A 15,992-nucleotide genomic window follows, 5' to 3' on the forward strand; every position below is an offset into this window, starting at 1 on the left:
GGGAGGAGGCGGAAATTTTTTTTCTTCAATAAAAAAAAAAAGATAATTGGGCAGAACTCTAAAATATAAAAAAATGAAACAAGTAACCTGTTTTCCTGGCAATTATAAAACTACTGCCTATGTGAACAATTATGGCGGAAAGGTCCTGCCTGCTCTGTGAAAAGTGTAAAAGGAGTTTCTCAGAAAATGTATAAAGATATGATTAAGAAATATAGTGGGAGCCGGGTGATGGTGACACGTGCCTTTAATCCCAGCACTCAGGGAGGCAGAGACAAGTCAATCTCTTCAAGTTCAAGGCCAGCCTAGTCTACAGCATGAGTTTCAGGACAGCCAGAGATACACAAAGAAACCCTGTATCAAAAAGACAAACAAACAAATAAATGTATTAGGGTGAGCTTTGTTCCAGGCAAATGTTTTGGCTGTGATTATCAGTAACTGTGAAACTTGTAGTTATGGGAAAAATCCTCCTCTTTGAAATGGACTGGATGTGGGGAATATAAGAACAGTGTGTGAAAAACAAAGAAACAAGAAGCGTTCCTCCCTCAGGAAAGCAGTCTGTGTGCTTTTCTCACCAACTCTGCATCTCACTTCCAGTCACTGGAAGTGAGTGACCTGAAGGCCACTCTATAAAACCCACAACTGGACAATGTGCAGAGACTGGGGGATTTGGGGACACTTAGTCCTAAATAGGAAGTCTTTATTAAACCCCTCCCCTGAGGGCTCAGGAACTATGCCAAAAAGGAGGCAGAAAGAATCTAAGAGTCAAAGGGGATGTATGATTCCAAGGAAAGTGTCTTCTAAATATAATAGAACTAATACACATATGAATTCACAGACTGTGGCAGCACCCGCCAGGCCTGTCCAGTTTCAGGCCACACAAAGTCTGTGGGGTATTGCTGTGACAGGCCTGACCATGTAATTTTGGAACTGTGGTCAAGGAAAGTCACTGAGTGTTCAATGCTTGGTGAGCTGCTCTGTAGGAGCCTGGAAGGTAATAATGTTGAGGGCAATGCAGAAGATGGAAGCCTGACTTGTGACGTTCCAGAGGAAGTTTAAAGATTCTGTCAGGGCCATTTGTTATTCTGAATTAAGATTCTGTGGTTCTTGCCAGTCGGAGTTATCGCACGCCTATAGTCCCAGCACTCAGAAGGCAGAGAGAGGCAGATCTCTGTGAGTTTGAGGCCAGCCTGATCTACAAAGCAAGCTCCAGAACCAGGACTATACAAAGAAACCCTGTCTCAAAGAAAGAGGAGGAGGGAAGAGAAAAAATTCTGTGGTTCTGGTTCGCAGGGGCTGAAGAATCAGCTGTGATTAACAAGACACCAGAACGGCTAAAGTAAAATCTTTGCTCTGCTGGTCAGCCAGTGCTGCTCAGCAGTGCCGAGATATTAGAGATGACTGACTGAGGTGAAATCTGAAGTCAATGCACAAGCTGTGTTACAGAGGCAGCCAAGGTTGTACCTCACACTGAGCCAAACTTGGTAGTGTAAAGTCATCCAAGTGGTACTGGTGTTGAAGGCACAAAAAGGTCATGAAGAACAGCTGAGGCTTGGCACTGTGAAAGGCCAGAAGGGGTAAAGGAACAGCCTCAGAGGCCGCTGAAGACCCAGGACTGAAGGGGTCATGCAGAAAAGCTGAGGCCTGGCACCATGAAGAAAGCTTAGCAGAAGCTATTAGAGAAAGAGCAGGCTAGTTGCAGCAGAAGACGCCAGCATTTTGGAGAAGCCAGTACCATGAAGACCACCAAGAACAGCAGCAGCAGTGGGGTAGAGCCAGCCGGAGCCTAGAAGACAGGTCGTGTGTACTATAGAGAGCAGAGCCTGGAAAGTGACCCAAGCCCTTTAGAGGAGCCCACAAGGCTGTGAGCGAATCACAGATACTGCTCACTGAGTCATTTACACTCTTGGAGGCTGGTTCAGATAGTGACTGTACACTGGTTTTTCCCTCTTCAAGAATAGACTTTATTTTTTTATTTTATAAGAGTCCACAGTTGAGAGACTAAACTTTTTTTCTTAAAAAAAAAAAAGAGAGAGAGACAGAGACCTCAGGTATTTACAGAGAATTTGGATTTTAATGTATAATCTTGGGATGAATAAGAAAGAAAGGTTGTGGCTTAACAGTAATGTGTTTGTGTGTCATGCTGTCAAGGCGTCACTTGTGCTGGGCAGTCTTATGTAAACTTGACACAAGCTAGAGTTGTCTGAACGGAGAGAGCCTCAATTGAGAAAAAGCTTCCATTAGATCCAGCTGTAGGGCATTGCCTTAATTAGTGATTGATGGAGGAGGAGTCAACCTATTGTAGGTGGCACCATCCCTGGGCTGGTAGTCCTGGTTTCTGTAAGAAAGCAGACTGGGCAAGCCATGAGGAGCAAGCCAGTAAGCAGCACCCCTCCATGACCTCTGCATCAGCTCCTGCCTCTGGGTCCCATCACTGCTTCATTTCCTGTCCTGACTTCCTCCATTGACAGACTATGATCTGTAAGTATAAACCAAATAAACCCTGTTCTCCCCAGCTTGCTTTTGGTCATGGTGTTTCATTGTAGCAATAGAAACCCTTACTAAAACAGGGTCCCAGCACCCAGAAGGAAAAGTGGACATGAACTCCCACCCCAAACCAAGAAGCTATGTGCAACTGACATCCACTTTCAAAGAAAAAAATTAGTTTACTTTTTTCATTAAAAAATAAAACAAAACAAACAAAAAAGCTAGCCAGGCAGTGGTGGCACACACTGGGGAGGCAGAGACAGGAAGATCTCTACAAGTTTGAGGCCAGCCTAGTCTATGAGAGTTCTGGAACAGGTTTTAGAGTTACAGAAGACCCTGTCTTGGGTGAGGAGAAGACCTAGACTCTGCCAGACAGTAGTGGTGTGCATCTTTAAACCCAGCACTTGGGAGGCAGAGGCAGGCAAATCCTGAGGCCAGCCTAGTCCAGTTCCTGGACAGCCAGGGCTACACAGAGAAATCCTGTCTTGAAAAAAAAAAAGTAATTTCCACTAGCTAACAAAGTATCTTTCATATCATTTTTATACCAGGACTAACTAAACAATATAAGAATCCACTTATCAATATGTGGATTCCAAATCAGTACATAGAAAAGACAATTTATTTACTTTCCTTATAATGTCTGTCTAAAGTAGAAACAGTATTTTAAAATCCTAAGATTCTACTTTAAATACACACAATCTTTGTACTGTAGATCCTTACCTTATTGTGTACTGAGGACAGCATGTTTTATTCATGACAGGTTTATACAGATATTTCCCACTTCTAAAATTATAAAAACAGTTTGTTAGTTTCTTATATACTTTCACATGTACCAAAATAGATTAGAAAAACTCTAAGGGTAAAATCTAATCAATAGCATAAAAAACAATTTTTCCTTTCCTAAACCTCAACAGATGCACCACATTCTCATCAGTACCTTCCACTCCTTCAGTGTCTCCATCTACTACTACATCAGCACGAGAGACAGTAATAAACCTGCGTGTGACGAGGCTGGAGCATTGGCTCAGTGGCTATGGGCATGCACCGCTTTTCCTGGGGACCTGAGTTCAGTTCCCAGCACTCAAAACCCCATCCTTCAGCTCCAGAGGCCCCAATACTCATGTACATGGCACCATACAGGCACATATGCATACACATAATTTTAAAAACAATAAAATTCTTTTTAACATTAAAAAAAATGGCCATGATGTTGTTGGACAGACGGACTTTCCTCACGGTCACACACATACGAGCTTAAAGTATCACTTAACAAGCCTCATTTATAGGCACTGTAGACCTGTTGGTAGAACCACGGATTCATTTCTCAGGTCAGGAACCTGAGAGTCCGTTTAGACTAGTATCACCTTATTGTATACTGAGGACATCATGTCTCAAACTCACCTCCACACCCTACCAGAAAGATTTCTACTTGTGAAATACGTCTTACATTTGTCCTCTCCTTCCTGCCTCCAGGAGTGCCCTCTCAAATACCTCTCTGACTTATAAATGAACCTTTCTAAAACAATTTCCTCACATTGCTCTCACATAAAACCCCTGTAACGGGGATCCTTATGACATCATCAAAAACCCTACATCTGACTTGCATCTACATTTTGAGACTCATTAAATTTAATAGGTGTTAACATTTTAATTGGCATGCTCAATTTCCGCTTTAGAAAATACTGGCATTTAGTACTTAATGCTTCATGTTGCTTACATTTACATAAGAAACTTTCCTAAAAGTTACTTAGAAATAGTTACCCAGTCACCTTTAACACCAGTACTCAAGAAGCAGACCCAGATCTACATAAAGAGTTCCAGACCAGTCAGGCGTACATAGTAAAGACTATCTCAAAAAACAACAAAAACTACTAAGAAAACACAATGTATGAACAATTACAGAATCAATTAATCAACTGTGTGTGTGTATATGTGTGTGAATGTGTGTGCATGTGTGTGTCAATCTTGGGTCAGCGAGATAGTTTTGTGGACAAAGGCATTTGCTGCCTAGACTGAAGACCTGTTCTGCTCCCCAGAGCCCACATAGAAGGAAAGATCAACCTCCCACAGCATGTCCTCTGACCTCCATAGACATTGCAGCACACAGAAGCCAATACCCAAACACAAGTAAATGTTTTAAAAAAATGAATTTTTTTTAAAAGGCAATCTAGGAAAGATGGCTCAGTAATAAAAGCCCTAGCTGTGTGAGCTTAAGGTTGGAGTATAGATCCCCCAAACCAGGCAGCTATCTATAATACTGGCTTGCAGGAAGCACAGACAGGGAATCCCTGGAACAAGGCTGACTAGCCCAACTAGTCAAAATGGCACTAACTCTGGAGTTAAAGAGAGACCCTGCTACAGTATATAAGGTGATGAGCAATCAAGGGGAACGTCTCAGTCCAGCCTCTACACAGGTACACCCATATAACACACAGAAACAGAAAACAATCAAAACTCAGGAAGAAGCCAGCAAAACAGGTCATCAGGTAAAGGCTCTTGCTGCCAACCACGCACAAGCTCACGAGCTTGTGCATATTCTCTCTCTCTCTCTCTCTCTCTCTCTCTCTCTCTCTCTCTCTCACTCACTCACACACACACACATATACACACAAAGTAATAAGATCTGTTGAAAACAATTTTTTAAATGAGTGCCAAGTACCATCAAAAAATTATATTAATTTTTGGTTTTGGTTTTGTTTCTTTGAAACAGGGTCTCACCATGTAGCCCTGGCTGGCCTGGGGCTCACTATGTAGACCAGGCTAGTCGCAAACTTACAGATATCCACCTACCTCTTCTTCCCAGTGCTGGAATTACAGGCATGACATACCACACTCAGCAGAAAAATTAGTATTAATTTTGTAAGATGATAAAGTTATGGTAGATAAGTTAAAAGGAAAACCATTTCTCCTTACCTTAGCTTTACCAATATGCTTTCTACAATAATTAGCATGTAATTTGCTGTCAAATATTTTGCAGAGGACAGACAGCATAGAGAATTAGTGAAAGACTAGAACAATTCCAGTAACTTTCAAAGGTTACTAATAAGCACACAAGGTTGGTTATAATGTATTTGGCTTTATGCATCATTTTTACCTTTCCAAATAAATTTCTGAGAACAAAGTACACAAAAAAATATAATAAACATTTTCTTAAACTTTCTTACAACCTTAGGTATTCTGAAGGTGATTTCATTGTGCAGTTATAAGAGACAACTGAACAATAGCAAAAAGAATCTGTGCTAAAGAGCTTTTACCTTCTCCATCCTCGGTCTATGAGATCCTGATAATCCTGTACTGTCAAAGAGTGTGCCCACATGCCTGAAAAAGTAAGTAACACGTTAATTCCAGAACTCTGCATTGTCCTATTGTCTTCTTTTTAAAATTCTAAGTGCTCAAAAAAAAAGGGTAAATTAGGCCAGGTGTGTGCTAATGCACACCTTTAATTCCAGTACTCCAGAGGCAGAGGCAGATGGATCTCTGTGGATCTCTGTGCATTCCAAGCCAGCCAGGCCCTATGTAAAAAATTAATAAAAATGAAAATGGCAAATTTAGACTAAAATTCTAAAACATTCATACTGGAATAATAAAGTTTATACGTACTTCATCCTGAACATAATACAGACAACACAAATGAAAATAAGATATATTATTCTAAGATAAGAGTAGTGACACAAACCTGTAATCCCAGAATTTAGTGAGTAAAGGCAGGTGGAGAAGAAAGAGACTAGCCTCAACTATATAATAAATTTGAAGACAGTCTGGGTAACATAAGACCTTTTGTCCAAAAAAAGTCAGGTGTAGTGGCACAATGTCTTTACCCAGCACTCAAAGAGGCAGAGGCAGTGAGATCTCTCTGAGTTCAAGGCCAGCCTTGGTTACATGGTGATGACCTGGCTAGCCAGGGATACATAAGAGAAACCTTGTCTCAAAACAAACCAACAAAATCTACTCGAACTAAAGAATCAAATACATCAAAAGTGATTCAAATTTAATTCAAGATTAATAAATAGTATAACAAAAATCTAGATTTTCATTGGGATTGGACATTATGACACAAACTTTCATTAATATCTCCAATGAGGAACACACTGGTCTCACCTATTTGAGAGTTGCCATTTGTTTTCTTTCTGTTACTGTGATAAATACCATGACCAAATGCAGTTTGAGGCAGAAAGGGTTTATTCACCTTACAGTTTAGAACACTCCTGAAGGGAGGTCTGGCAGGAACTGGAGGAAGGAAACCAGAGGCAGTACCTCAAGGCAGGAACCTACAGGCAGATAACTCGAGGTAGGAACCTGGAGGCAGGAACTGAAGCAGAGGGCATGGGAGAACTCTGCTTACTGGCTTGCTTTCCACAGCTTGCTTAGGCTGCTTTCTTGTAAACCCTAGTACCACCTGCCCAGAGGTGGCATCAGCCACAGAGAGCTTGGCCCTCCTATGTCAATCATCAATCAAGAAAATACTACAACGCACTTGCGCACAGGCCAATCTGATGGAGGCATTTTCTCAGTTGAGGTTTCTTCTTCCCAGATGACTCTAGCATATGTCAAGCTGACAAAACTAACAATTCTACAAAACTAACAATTCTAATCATTGATATGCATAATATGTACAGCACAGGCTTCAACAATAAAACTGTTGTGATATTTTATTTGTGCTGACAAATAAAACTTGCCTGGAGATAAGCGGGTGGACCTAGCCACTAGCTAACCATAGAGGTCTGGAGGTCTATACAGACAGCAGACAGGATGGCTGGGGAAGAGAGGAAATGATTAAGGCAGGGTGTAGACGTGATCACAACCCTTTCTGCTCTGAGTCAGAGAGGTAAGAAGTGACTGTGTCTGGTCCTTTACTTCTCTGTCTTTCAGCTTTTATCCCGATATCTGACTCTGGGTTTTTATTATTAAGACTAATTAGGATCGCACTTCATCTGGCATCTAACTCTGGGGCACAAATTCATGAAAAAGCTGCTTGCCCGTGGCTTTGTAGCCACCAGTACAGGCCAGAGCTGCACATGGCCAAAGTCATCGCCTAAGGACTAGTTTCTTTCTTTCTCACTCTCTCTCTTTTTTTTTTTTTTACCCCAAGCCCTGTGAATGAGTCTGTGATTTTTCTGTTGTAGCCTCTCTGAAACAAACTCACAGGCATTTGAACTCCAAATACTGAAGTTGACAGGGTTAGCCCCTCACCACCGGCCAGCTCTGCCTTTAGGCACATCCCACTGTATGTGCCTCTTCCCCACGATCCCCTGTATGTCAGAGTTCAATAGCATTGTGAGTAAACCAGCTCTTCCTTGCTTCAGTTCCTGCCCCCAAGTCCCTGCCTCAAGGTACCTGCCTCCACTACCTGTCCCCAAGTTCCTGCCTCAAGGTACCTGCCTCCACTACCTGCCCCCAAGTTCCTGCCTCAAGGTACCTGCCTCCACTTCCTGCCTCGAGGCACCTGCCTCCACTTCCGGTCCTGACCTCCCTTCATGAGGGACTGTACACTGGAAGATGAAATGAACCCTGTCCTCCCCAACCTGCATTTGGTCGCTGTGCTCATCACAGCAATAGAAGACAAACGAACAGCAACTTTCAAATGGTAGTCACTCGCTAATACCAACAAGCTAATCATCTGAAGCTCACAAGAATCCTCTGAGTTTGTGGCCACTCAGACCTGCAGTAGAATATCAGTCGCAAAACAGAAGGGTGCCCTACAGTGAATATTAAAACCGAAACATTAAAAACTCATAGTTATTTCTCTACATGAAACGACTGTTCTTCCACAAATCTTCAAACACAATTTTCTCTTATCCAATTCTTTGTCACTCAAAGGCACCCACTGTCACTATCTGATATACTTCTCTTTGGGCCTTATTCCTCCCAGCTGTCACTGGGAGGAATAGAACATCTGCATCCTGTTTATTTTATTTAACTCTATGCTGTAAGCATTTTTCCACTTAACGGTTCTTCACAATGGTACTTTTAATGATTGTGTAACTGTCTACTTAAGACCACAGCTCGCCTAATAAACACTTTTTTTTGTTTGTTTTTCAAGACAGGGTTTTTCTGTGTAGCCCTGACTGTCCTGGAACTCGCTTTGTAGACCAGGATGGCCTTAGATACACCTGCTTCTGCCTCCCAAGTGCTAGGACTAAAGGCAAGTGCCACCATGCCCGGCTACCTAACAAACACATTTAATGAATCTCTAAACCAGTACAATCATACTCGGCCAAATCACTAACAGTCTTTGGAACTGCACAAACGTCTAACCTAAATTTATATTTTCACAGTTATCTTGTTTCCCACCTGTTGGATTTGTCAATCATGACACATCAGACAGTACGATGTTCAGTTAACAAACAAATCTTAAGGTATCTGAATCCTAGCCAAGCGGTGGTGGCACAAGCCTTTAATCCCAGCACTTGAGAGGCAGAGGCCAGCCTGGTCTACAGAGTGAGTTCCAGGACAGCCAGAGCTACACAGAGAAACCCTGTCTCGAAAAACGAAGGGAAGGAGGGTGAGGAAACAGGGAAGGAAGGAAACCTGAATCCTGACAGAACACAGAACACCGTGTGTTGATTTTGTTGTGGTCCTAGAGGTGGGTTGACAGAATGGCATGGTACGAACCCCAGATAAAAGAGTATCAAGCAGATGGGGACTATCAGTCTAGAGACCCTGTTTTCTAGGATGTTCTCCCAGACACTCTTATCCAAGGTTGACAGTGAGCAGGTGTTCACGCACACGCCCCTCCACACCGGCAGCGGGGGTCCCCGGCTGTCCAGCACCCACCGCGGTCAGCTCTTAGGAGCCCCCAATCTCCTTCCTCCTTTCCCTCTCGCACAGACCAGCAGCTGTTGGTGGACTGCAGCTAGGGCGGGCGGAGCACCCCCGGGGTTCTTCCCGCTGCTCCACAGGCAGTGAGCGCCCAAGTTCCTCAAGAGTCACCACCCAGACCCCCACCCCAACCCAAAGCCGCGGCTGCCGGCTTCACACGCCCGCCGGTCCGGCTCGCTCACCGTTGGAGACACTGCACGCCACATTCTTGCAATAGCCACACTGGAACACGGTCTGGCTCTCAAAATACTCTACGAGGCTGAAAGTAGGCGCGCTCCAGGAAGCCATCGCTACGGCCCCCGCCGGCTCAGCGCCACCCAGACCGCCGCAGCCGCCGCCGTCGCCGCCTCCACCACCCCACAATGCAGCGCGCGCGCCTCCGAAGACCGCGCGAAGCCACTCGGGAGCTCGCGGGCCGGAAAGACCTGGCAACCTGCGTGACTGACGCCGCCCGCGCCATATTGACTGAGGGCAGCCTTCCGCTATTTCCGTTCCTCCTCTGTGAGGGGCGGCTATCAACGATGAGGGTGAGGTGGGAAGACCCAGCCGGGAAGGAGACGACAGGCTGGGCAGAGACGAATGAGCCCGGGAAGCTGGAGTCGGGTGACCAACGGCCTTAACCTCCCGCCAGGGACCCGCCGGGAGTCGGCGAGGGCCTGGCGGGAGGCGGTTACGGCCACCCGGACGGCGGGACACTCACCACACGACGTCTTGCCCTCCCTGGACGCGCAGTAGCCGCAGTGGTAGCCGGCCTTCAGGCCCTTGTATTCCACCACCGAGGCCATGGCCGCCGCCGCGGGCTCGAGGGCCGGCCACGCCTCTCTGCGCCAGGCAGGGGCCAACCTCGGCGGGGCGCGGGGGCCCCCGACGGGAGGGCCGAGAGCGCGGCGGGTGCGGGGTTCGGGACTCCCCGCCGGATGCCAGGAGGGGCCTCCGGACGCCGGCCTCTGTCGCAGGGGTGCGCCTCGGGGCCCCGTGTTCGTGCCCAGCCGTTTGGTTGCTCAATCAACATTCCTGATCGCTTACGCTGAGTTATCGGCCGGTTTTACGGCTAGGGAAACTGAGGCTCCAGGCTGTGATTGACCCAGCCTCTTCCCGCAGGACTCCGGTTGGAAGTCAGTTACCCTCTCACAACGGCTGCGCCAGGCCGCCTGTAAGTCATGAGCCGCCGGAGTCTTTTCCAAACGAGCTGGCTTAAATGGTAGAGGTAGAAGAGGGCAACATCCCGGGCAGCGAGGGAGCTAATATGCTAATGATGAAGTGCCACCTGTTTTTTAGAGGGAAGGTAGAAACCCAGGTGGTGGTTTATGCGCAAAATCTTTAAATATCACTGAGAAAGGGCGTCTAACTGTATAAAAAGCCAAACACTTATATAGGCTGAACTTATCCCATGGGTCCCCAATTTGCGACCAGTTTTAAAGAGCATGTTTTAGGGAATGAGAGCGTGATAACATCTGCCAAGGGAATGCGCCAGAGCCTTTCCCTCTGGGTGCAACAGTTTTTTTAGTCTGTGGCACCGTAATTTCCATAGGCAACCATAACGTTAATAATACCTTTGTGCAGTGTCGAGAAAATAAAATCAGGAAACATCTCTGAAAAATTCTGTTTGCGCCTGTCCTGTTTGCGAATAGCAAAGATATGTCCCCCCCTTCATCCCATGCCAGAGGAGGCCAGAAGGCATTGGGCCCGCTGAAACCCGACTGGCAGACCGTCCTGAGCTACCATAAGTGCTGCTGGGAGCCAAGCCCTGCGTCTTCTGCCACTGAGCCCTATCTCTCCTGCCCGTGAATAAACTATTTTTAGACTGTTAATGGAGCTCAAGATGGCCTAAGATGGCCTAGAACCCTGGACACTCCTGCCCCAGGGTCCACTGTGCAGGTGTGCACCCCTGCACCTGCAGTTAAATGTATATTAAATATATAAACAAGTAAATTTTAATATTTTTGACCTTAGGACCTAAGGTTTGTGCTGGTGATGTGTCTAGTTAAGGTTGAAAGTTCATGACCTGGTGACTTAAGGAAGGGGGGTTATTTGTCCGAGGGGAGGGGCCAGAGGGAGAGGGGAGCCTGGGACATGACAAAGGACTGCCTCTGGATGGAGAGGAGACAAACATAGCCTATAGGAAAATGGTAGTTTATAATGGTAAAAGGGGAAATTAGGGTGAGGTGTTTAATTTTAATTGGACGCATTAATTAGGTGAGCCAAGACAGGACTTTTAAATAGTGGACTTCAATACTTTGACAGCTGGATCTGAGCAGTCAGCCTCAAGAGGAGGGGGTGGGCAAATAGGGAATAGATGGCAGGGAGTAGTTGTAGGAGTGTGATCTAACAGTTTTTAGCAAGGCAGATGGAGCCAGGGAGAAGGGCAAGGCCTGCCAGAGCCATGTTTGCCAAGTTCGAGCTGGTAGAGTCCCTTCAACTACCGTCATCTACAGTTCCCAATACCTACTGGGAGTCTTGAGTTAATGAAAATATAGATATAACAGCAGATAAGAGGAAACTACTAAACTCTTCTGTCACTTCGCCTCAGCCTTAGCCAGTGAGCTCTAGAATATTCCAACCTTGAGCAATAATAATGAGAATGTCCAAAATCCTGGGCGTGTATGTTAATTCACCTTGATTACAGCAACATCACCAGATGAATGACAGCAGCCAAAGATGCTAAATAACTCGCTGAATATATACAACTAGTAAGGGGCATACAAGAGGGGTAACAGTAATGAAAAGAAACCAGTAAGCCCCATATGGAGTGAATGCCTTTAATCTTAGCAGTGAGGAGGCAGAGGCAGGATGGATTGTTTTGAATTTGAGGCCTGATCTACATAAGGAATTCCAGCCAGTCAGGGTTACACAATGAGATCCTATCAAGAAAAAAAAAAAAAAAAAAAAAAAAAAACAATAGGTCCTAAGGTAGACCTGTGTGAATCAATGGTTTCTAGATGGCTATATTTTGCTAAAAAGCCAAAGGCAGTTTCGTTGTTGTTATTTTCTATTCTAGGCCCAAATGAGGGGAGGGAAAAGCAAAGCTCAATTTGTTCCCTCTATTAAAGGAGTAAGGAAGAGTTGTCTTTGCTTTTAACTTTCTTTCTTGACAGGACACAGCTGTCAAGTTGCACCGCTCAGTTTCAGTAGCTCAGCACACAGGTGTGGCATCTGGTCTGTGAAGCGCTCGGCACTGATACAGTGAAGGATTTTTGCATGGTAGTAGCAGGCCCACAGTGCAATTAAAGGGACATAAGTGAAGCATTCTCCTTGACCCCTAGAGGATTCTGTGAGTAGATGCGACCTAAGGGAAGCCAGAGACAGAAACAGCTAACTTGAGGGTGGAGAAGGAAAGCATTCTCCAGGGGAAGTGGACTCAACAAGGTGGGAAAGGGAAGGGGGCTGGTAGCAGTAGACTCCTGGAAGCCGCTTTCCTCTGTGCACCACTCACAGGAGACCTAGGCTGAACTCCATCTTGTCAAGACCTGGCTCTTCAGGCTGGCATGTACTAACTACCACCTAAAACAGAGCTTATATCACTGAGGAACAAAATTTTTAGTTTTATTTAAATCTGAATTTTCCAAACAGAGTTATCAAATACCAAGCAGGGAAATGCCTCCAAAAAGCTACACATAAATGGCTAAAATGAAAAACACCAATGATAGCCTTTGCTGGAGAGGGTGTGGAGAAAAGGGTACACTCATCCATTGCTGGTGGGAATGCAAACTCGTGCAACCACTTTGGAAAGCAGTATGGCGGTTCCTCAGGAAATTCGGGATCAACCTACCCCTGGACCCAGCAATACCACTCTTGGGAATATACCCAAGAGAGGCCCCATCATACAACAAAAGTATATGCTCAACTATGTTCATAGCAGCATTGTTTGTAATAGCCAGAACCTGGAAACAACCTAGATGCCCTTCAATGGAAGAATGGATGAAGAAAGTATGGAATATATACATATTAGAGTATTACTCAGCAATAAAAAACAAGGAATTCTTAAAGTTTGCGTACAAATGGATGGAAATAGAAAACACTATCTTGAGTGAGGTAAGCCAGACCCAAAAAGAGGAACATGGGATGTATTCACTCATATTTGGTTTCTAGCCATAAATAAAGGACAGTGAGCTTATAATTCACGATCCTAGAGAAGCTAAATTAGAAGGTGAATCCAAAGACAAACATATAGGCATCCTCCTGAATATTAACCTTCATCAGGCGATGAAAGGAGACAGAGACCCACATTGGAGCACCAGACAGAAATCTCAAGGTCCAAATCAGGAGCAGAAGGAGGGGGAGCATGAGCAAGGAACTCAGGACCGCGAGGTGTACACCCACACACTGAGACAATGGGGATGATCTTTCGGGAATTCACCAAGACCAGCTAGCCTGGGTCTGAAAAAGCATGGGATAAAACCGGACTTACATAGCAGACAATGAGGACTACTGAGAACTCAAGAACAATGGCAATGGGTTTTTGATCCTACTGCACGTACTGGCTTTGGGGGAGCCTAGGCAGTTTGGATGCTCAACTTACTAAACCTGGATGGAGGTGGGCGGTCCTTGGACTTCTCACAGGTCAGGGAACCCTGATTGCTCTTCAAGCTGATGAGGGAGAGGGACTTGATCGGGGGAGAGGGAGGGAAATGGGAGGCGGTGGCGGGGAGGAGGCAGAAATCCTTAATAAATAAATAAATTAAAAAAAAGAAAAAAAAAGCTACACATAGGGCTGGTGAGATGACTCAGAAGGTGCAGGCATTTACTGCAAAGTCTCATCTTCCCCAGATCCATCCCTGGACACACATGGTAGAAGGAGAGAACTGACTCCCACTAGTAATCCCCTAGTCTCCACACTTGCACAGTGGTTAAAAAAATGTACCCTCTTGTGTACACAAGCACACATAAAATATTTTTTTTCAAAGCAACCCAGAGGTTTTTCATACTCAAACTGCAGAAAATCCGTGAAAATAATGGAATAATACAGAGAAAAAGTGAAAAAATAAAACTATATCCTGTATATCTGAATTCTCTTCAGAAACCATGGAAACAAGAATGACATATTCTAAATATTATAAGAAAAACAAAACCTAGAATTCTGTCCAGAGAATTTACCCTTCAAAACTGGAAGAAAAATCGAGATTTTCCCAAAAAGAAGTGTGTTTCTAGTCTGCCTGTTTTGCATCAAATGTAAATTCTTCAGGAAAACAAGTAATTCAGATGTTCTAAAGAAAGAAAAAACCCTAGACAAAGAAAAATGGTTGTAAAATAATTTGTTTTTAAATCTTAATTGCTCAGACACAATGACTAATTTGAAATAATAGCAACTTGTATTCAGTAATTATAGTTTATGGGTAAGTAATGTGATAATTACAGCTTTGGAAATGAACGGCAGTAGGGTTATGAGGATGAGAGACAGGAACTGCAGATTCTCCATCATGAGGTACTGTATAACCTGCAAAGTAGTATATTGAATTGGAAAGAGAACTTGTATTAATTGTAGACATATACTATAAATTCAAGGGTAACTATTTAAAAAAATAATGTAGTCGATAGCTAAGAAGAAAATGAAATCATTAAGTAATAAAATAAAACTTAAAAATGCAGGAAAAGAAAGATGATAAACATATATTTCTATGGTGGCTTATGCCTTTAATCCCAGTACTCAGGAAGCCCAGGCATTGTTTGTGAGCTCAAGACCTGCCTGACCCACACTGAGAGGTCAAAGCCTGTCAGTGCTACATAAGAAAAAAACTAGCTTTAAAAAAATAAAACAAAAAAGCTTATAGAAAACAAATAAATATGACACCAATCCAACCAATAATTACTTTAGATGTCAGTGACCTCAGTACACCAATTGAAAAAACAAACTGTCCCTGAGCAGACACAGCTTCATGGCAGAGTTCTTACCTAGGGTACAAGAGGCTCTAAATTCAATTCTGGATATACTACTCACCCCCACCAAAAATAAACCCAGTACTGGGTGTGATACATACGAGGAATCCCATCCGTTGGAAAGTGGAAGCAGGAGGAAATCAAGCTAAGAGGCCTGTCTGGTCTACATAGTGAGACCTTGTCAAAATAATAACAAATGTTCTCCACAGGTGACTCACTCCGAACAAAAATAGGTGGATAGAAACGATGAGTAAAAACGTCTTGCTCTGAGAAACTTTAAACCAAATCAGTTTCATAGACCAGGCTCCATAGCAATACAAATTAGGGATAAAGAGAAATATTACAGAATGATAAAATGACCAATTCTTCAAGAAGGCATATAACAGTCTAAAACGTGTGTGCACACAACAAAGGCATGCCCAAGTAGATGAAGTATGTACTGACAGAACTGCAAGGAGAAACACGTGAATCCACTTTTCTGTGGGAGATGTATTTGCCTCTCAGTGGCTGACAGATCCAGAAGAGAATAGGTAGAAGAAAATCAGTAAAGATGTACTCGGATTGAATGTTATAATCAATCAATTGGACTTAATTGACACCTATAAATTATCCATCCAATGAAAGCAGAGTGAATACATTGTTCTCAAGGTTTCATAGCTGGTCAGTTATGAGTATAAATTAAATACTGTGAGCCAAGGGGGGGAGTGATGCACACCTTTAGTGCCAACACGGGGGAGGCAGAGGCAGGCGGATCTCTGTGAGTTCGAGGCCAGCCTGGTCTACAAGAGCTAGTTCCAGGACAGGCACCAAAGCTA

At 44.2% G+C, this 15,992-nt stretch overlaps 1 protein-coding gene across 4 annotated transcripts in view; it reads right to left on the reverse strand.

The window, feature by feature from the left end:
• Positions 1-11,255, reverse strand: part of Ate1 (arginyltransferase 1) — a 125,042-nt gene extending 113,787 nt beyond the window's left edge. For 2 of the 4 annotated variants that reach the window (XM_005351365.3, XM_005351366.3), the window contains exons 1-3: positions 9,486-9,648; positions 5,739-5,802; positions 3,205-3,267 (exon numbers count right to left, since the gene is read on the reverse strand). In XM_005351365.3, the coding sequence (XP_005351422.1) occupies positions 3,205-3,267; positions 5,739-5,802; positions 9,486-9,591 (233 nt within the window). In that variant the 5' untranslated portion in view covers positions 9,592-9,648. Of the gene's footprint in view, positions 1-3,204; positions 3,268-5,738; positions 5,803-9,485; positions 9,649-10,003 lie in introns of those variants that run through there. The other 2 variants (XM_005351368.3, XM_005351367.3) reach the window with 2 other exon arrangements.
• Between the last annotated feature and the right edge of the window lie 4,737 nt (positions 11,256-15,992).

Source organism: Microtus ochrogaster, chromosome 8, assembly GCF_000317375.1.
Source record: "Microtus ochrogaster isolate Prairie Vole_2 chromosome 8, MicOch1.0, whole genome shotgun sequence".
NCBI classification, from domain to species: Eukaryota; Metazoa; Chordata; class Mammalia; order Rodentia; family Cricetidae; genus Microtus; species Microtus ochrogaster.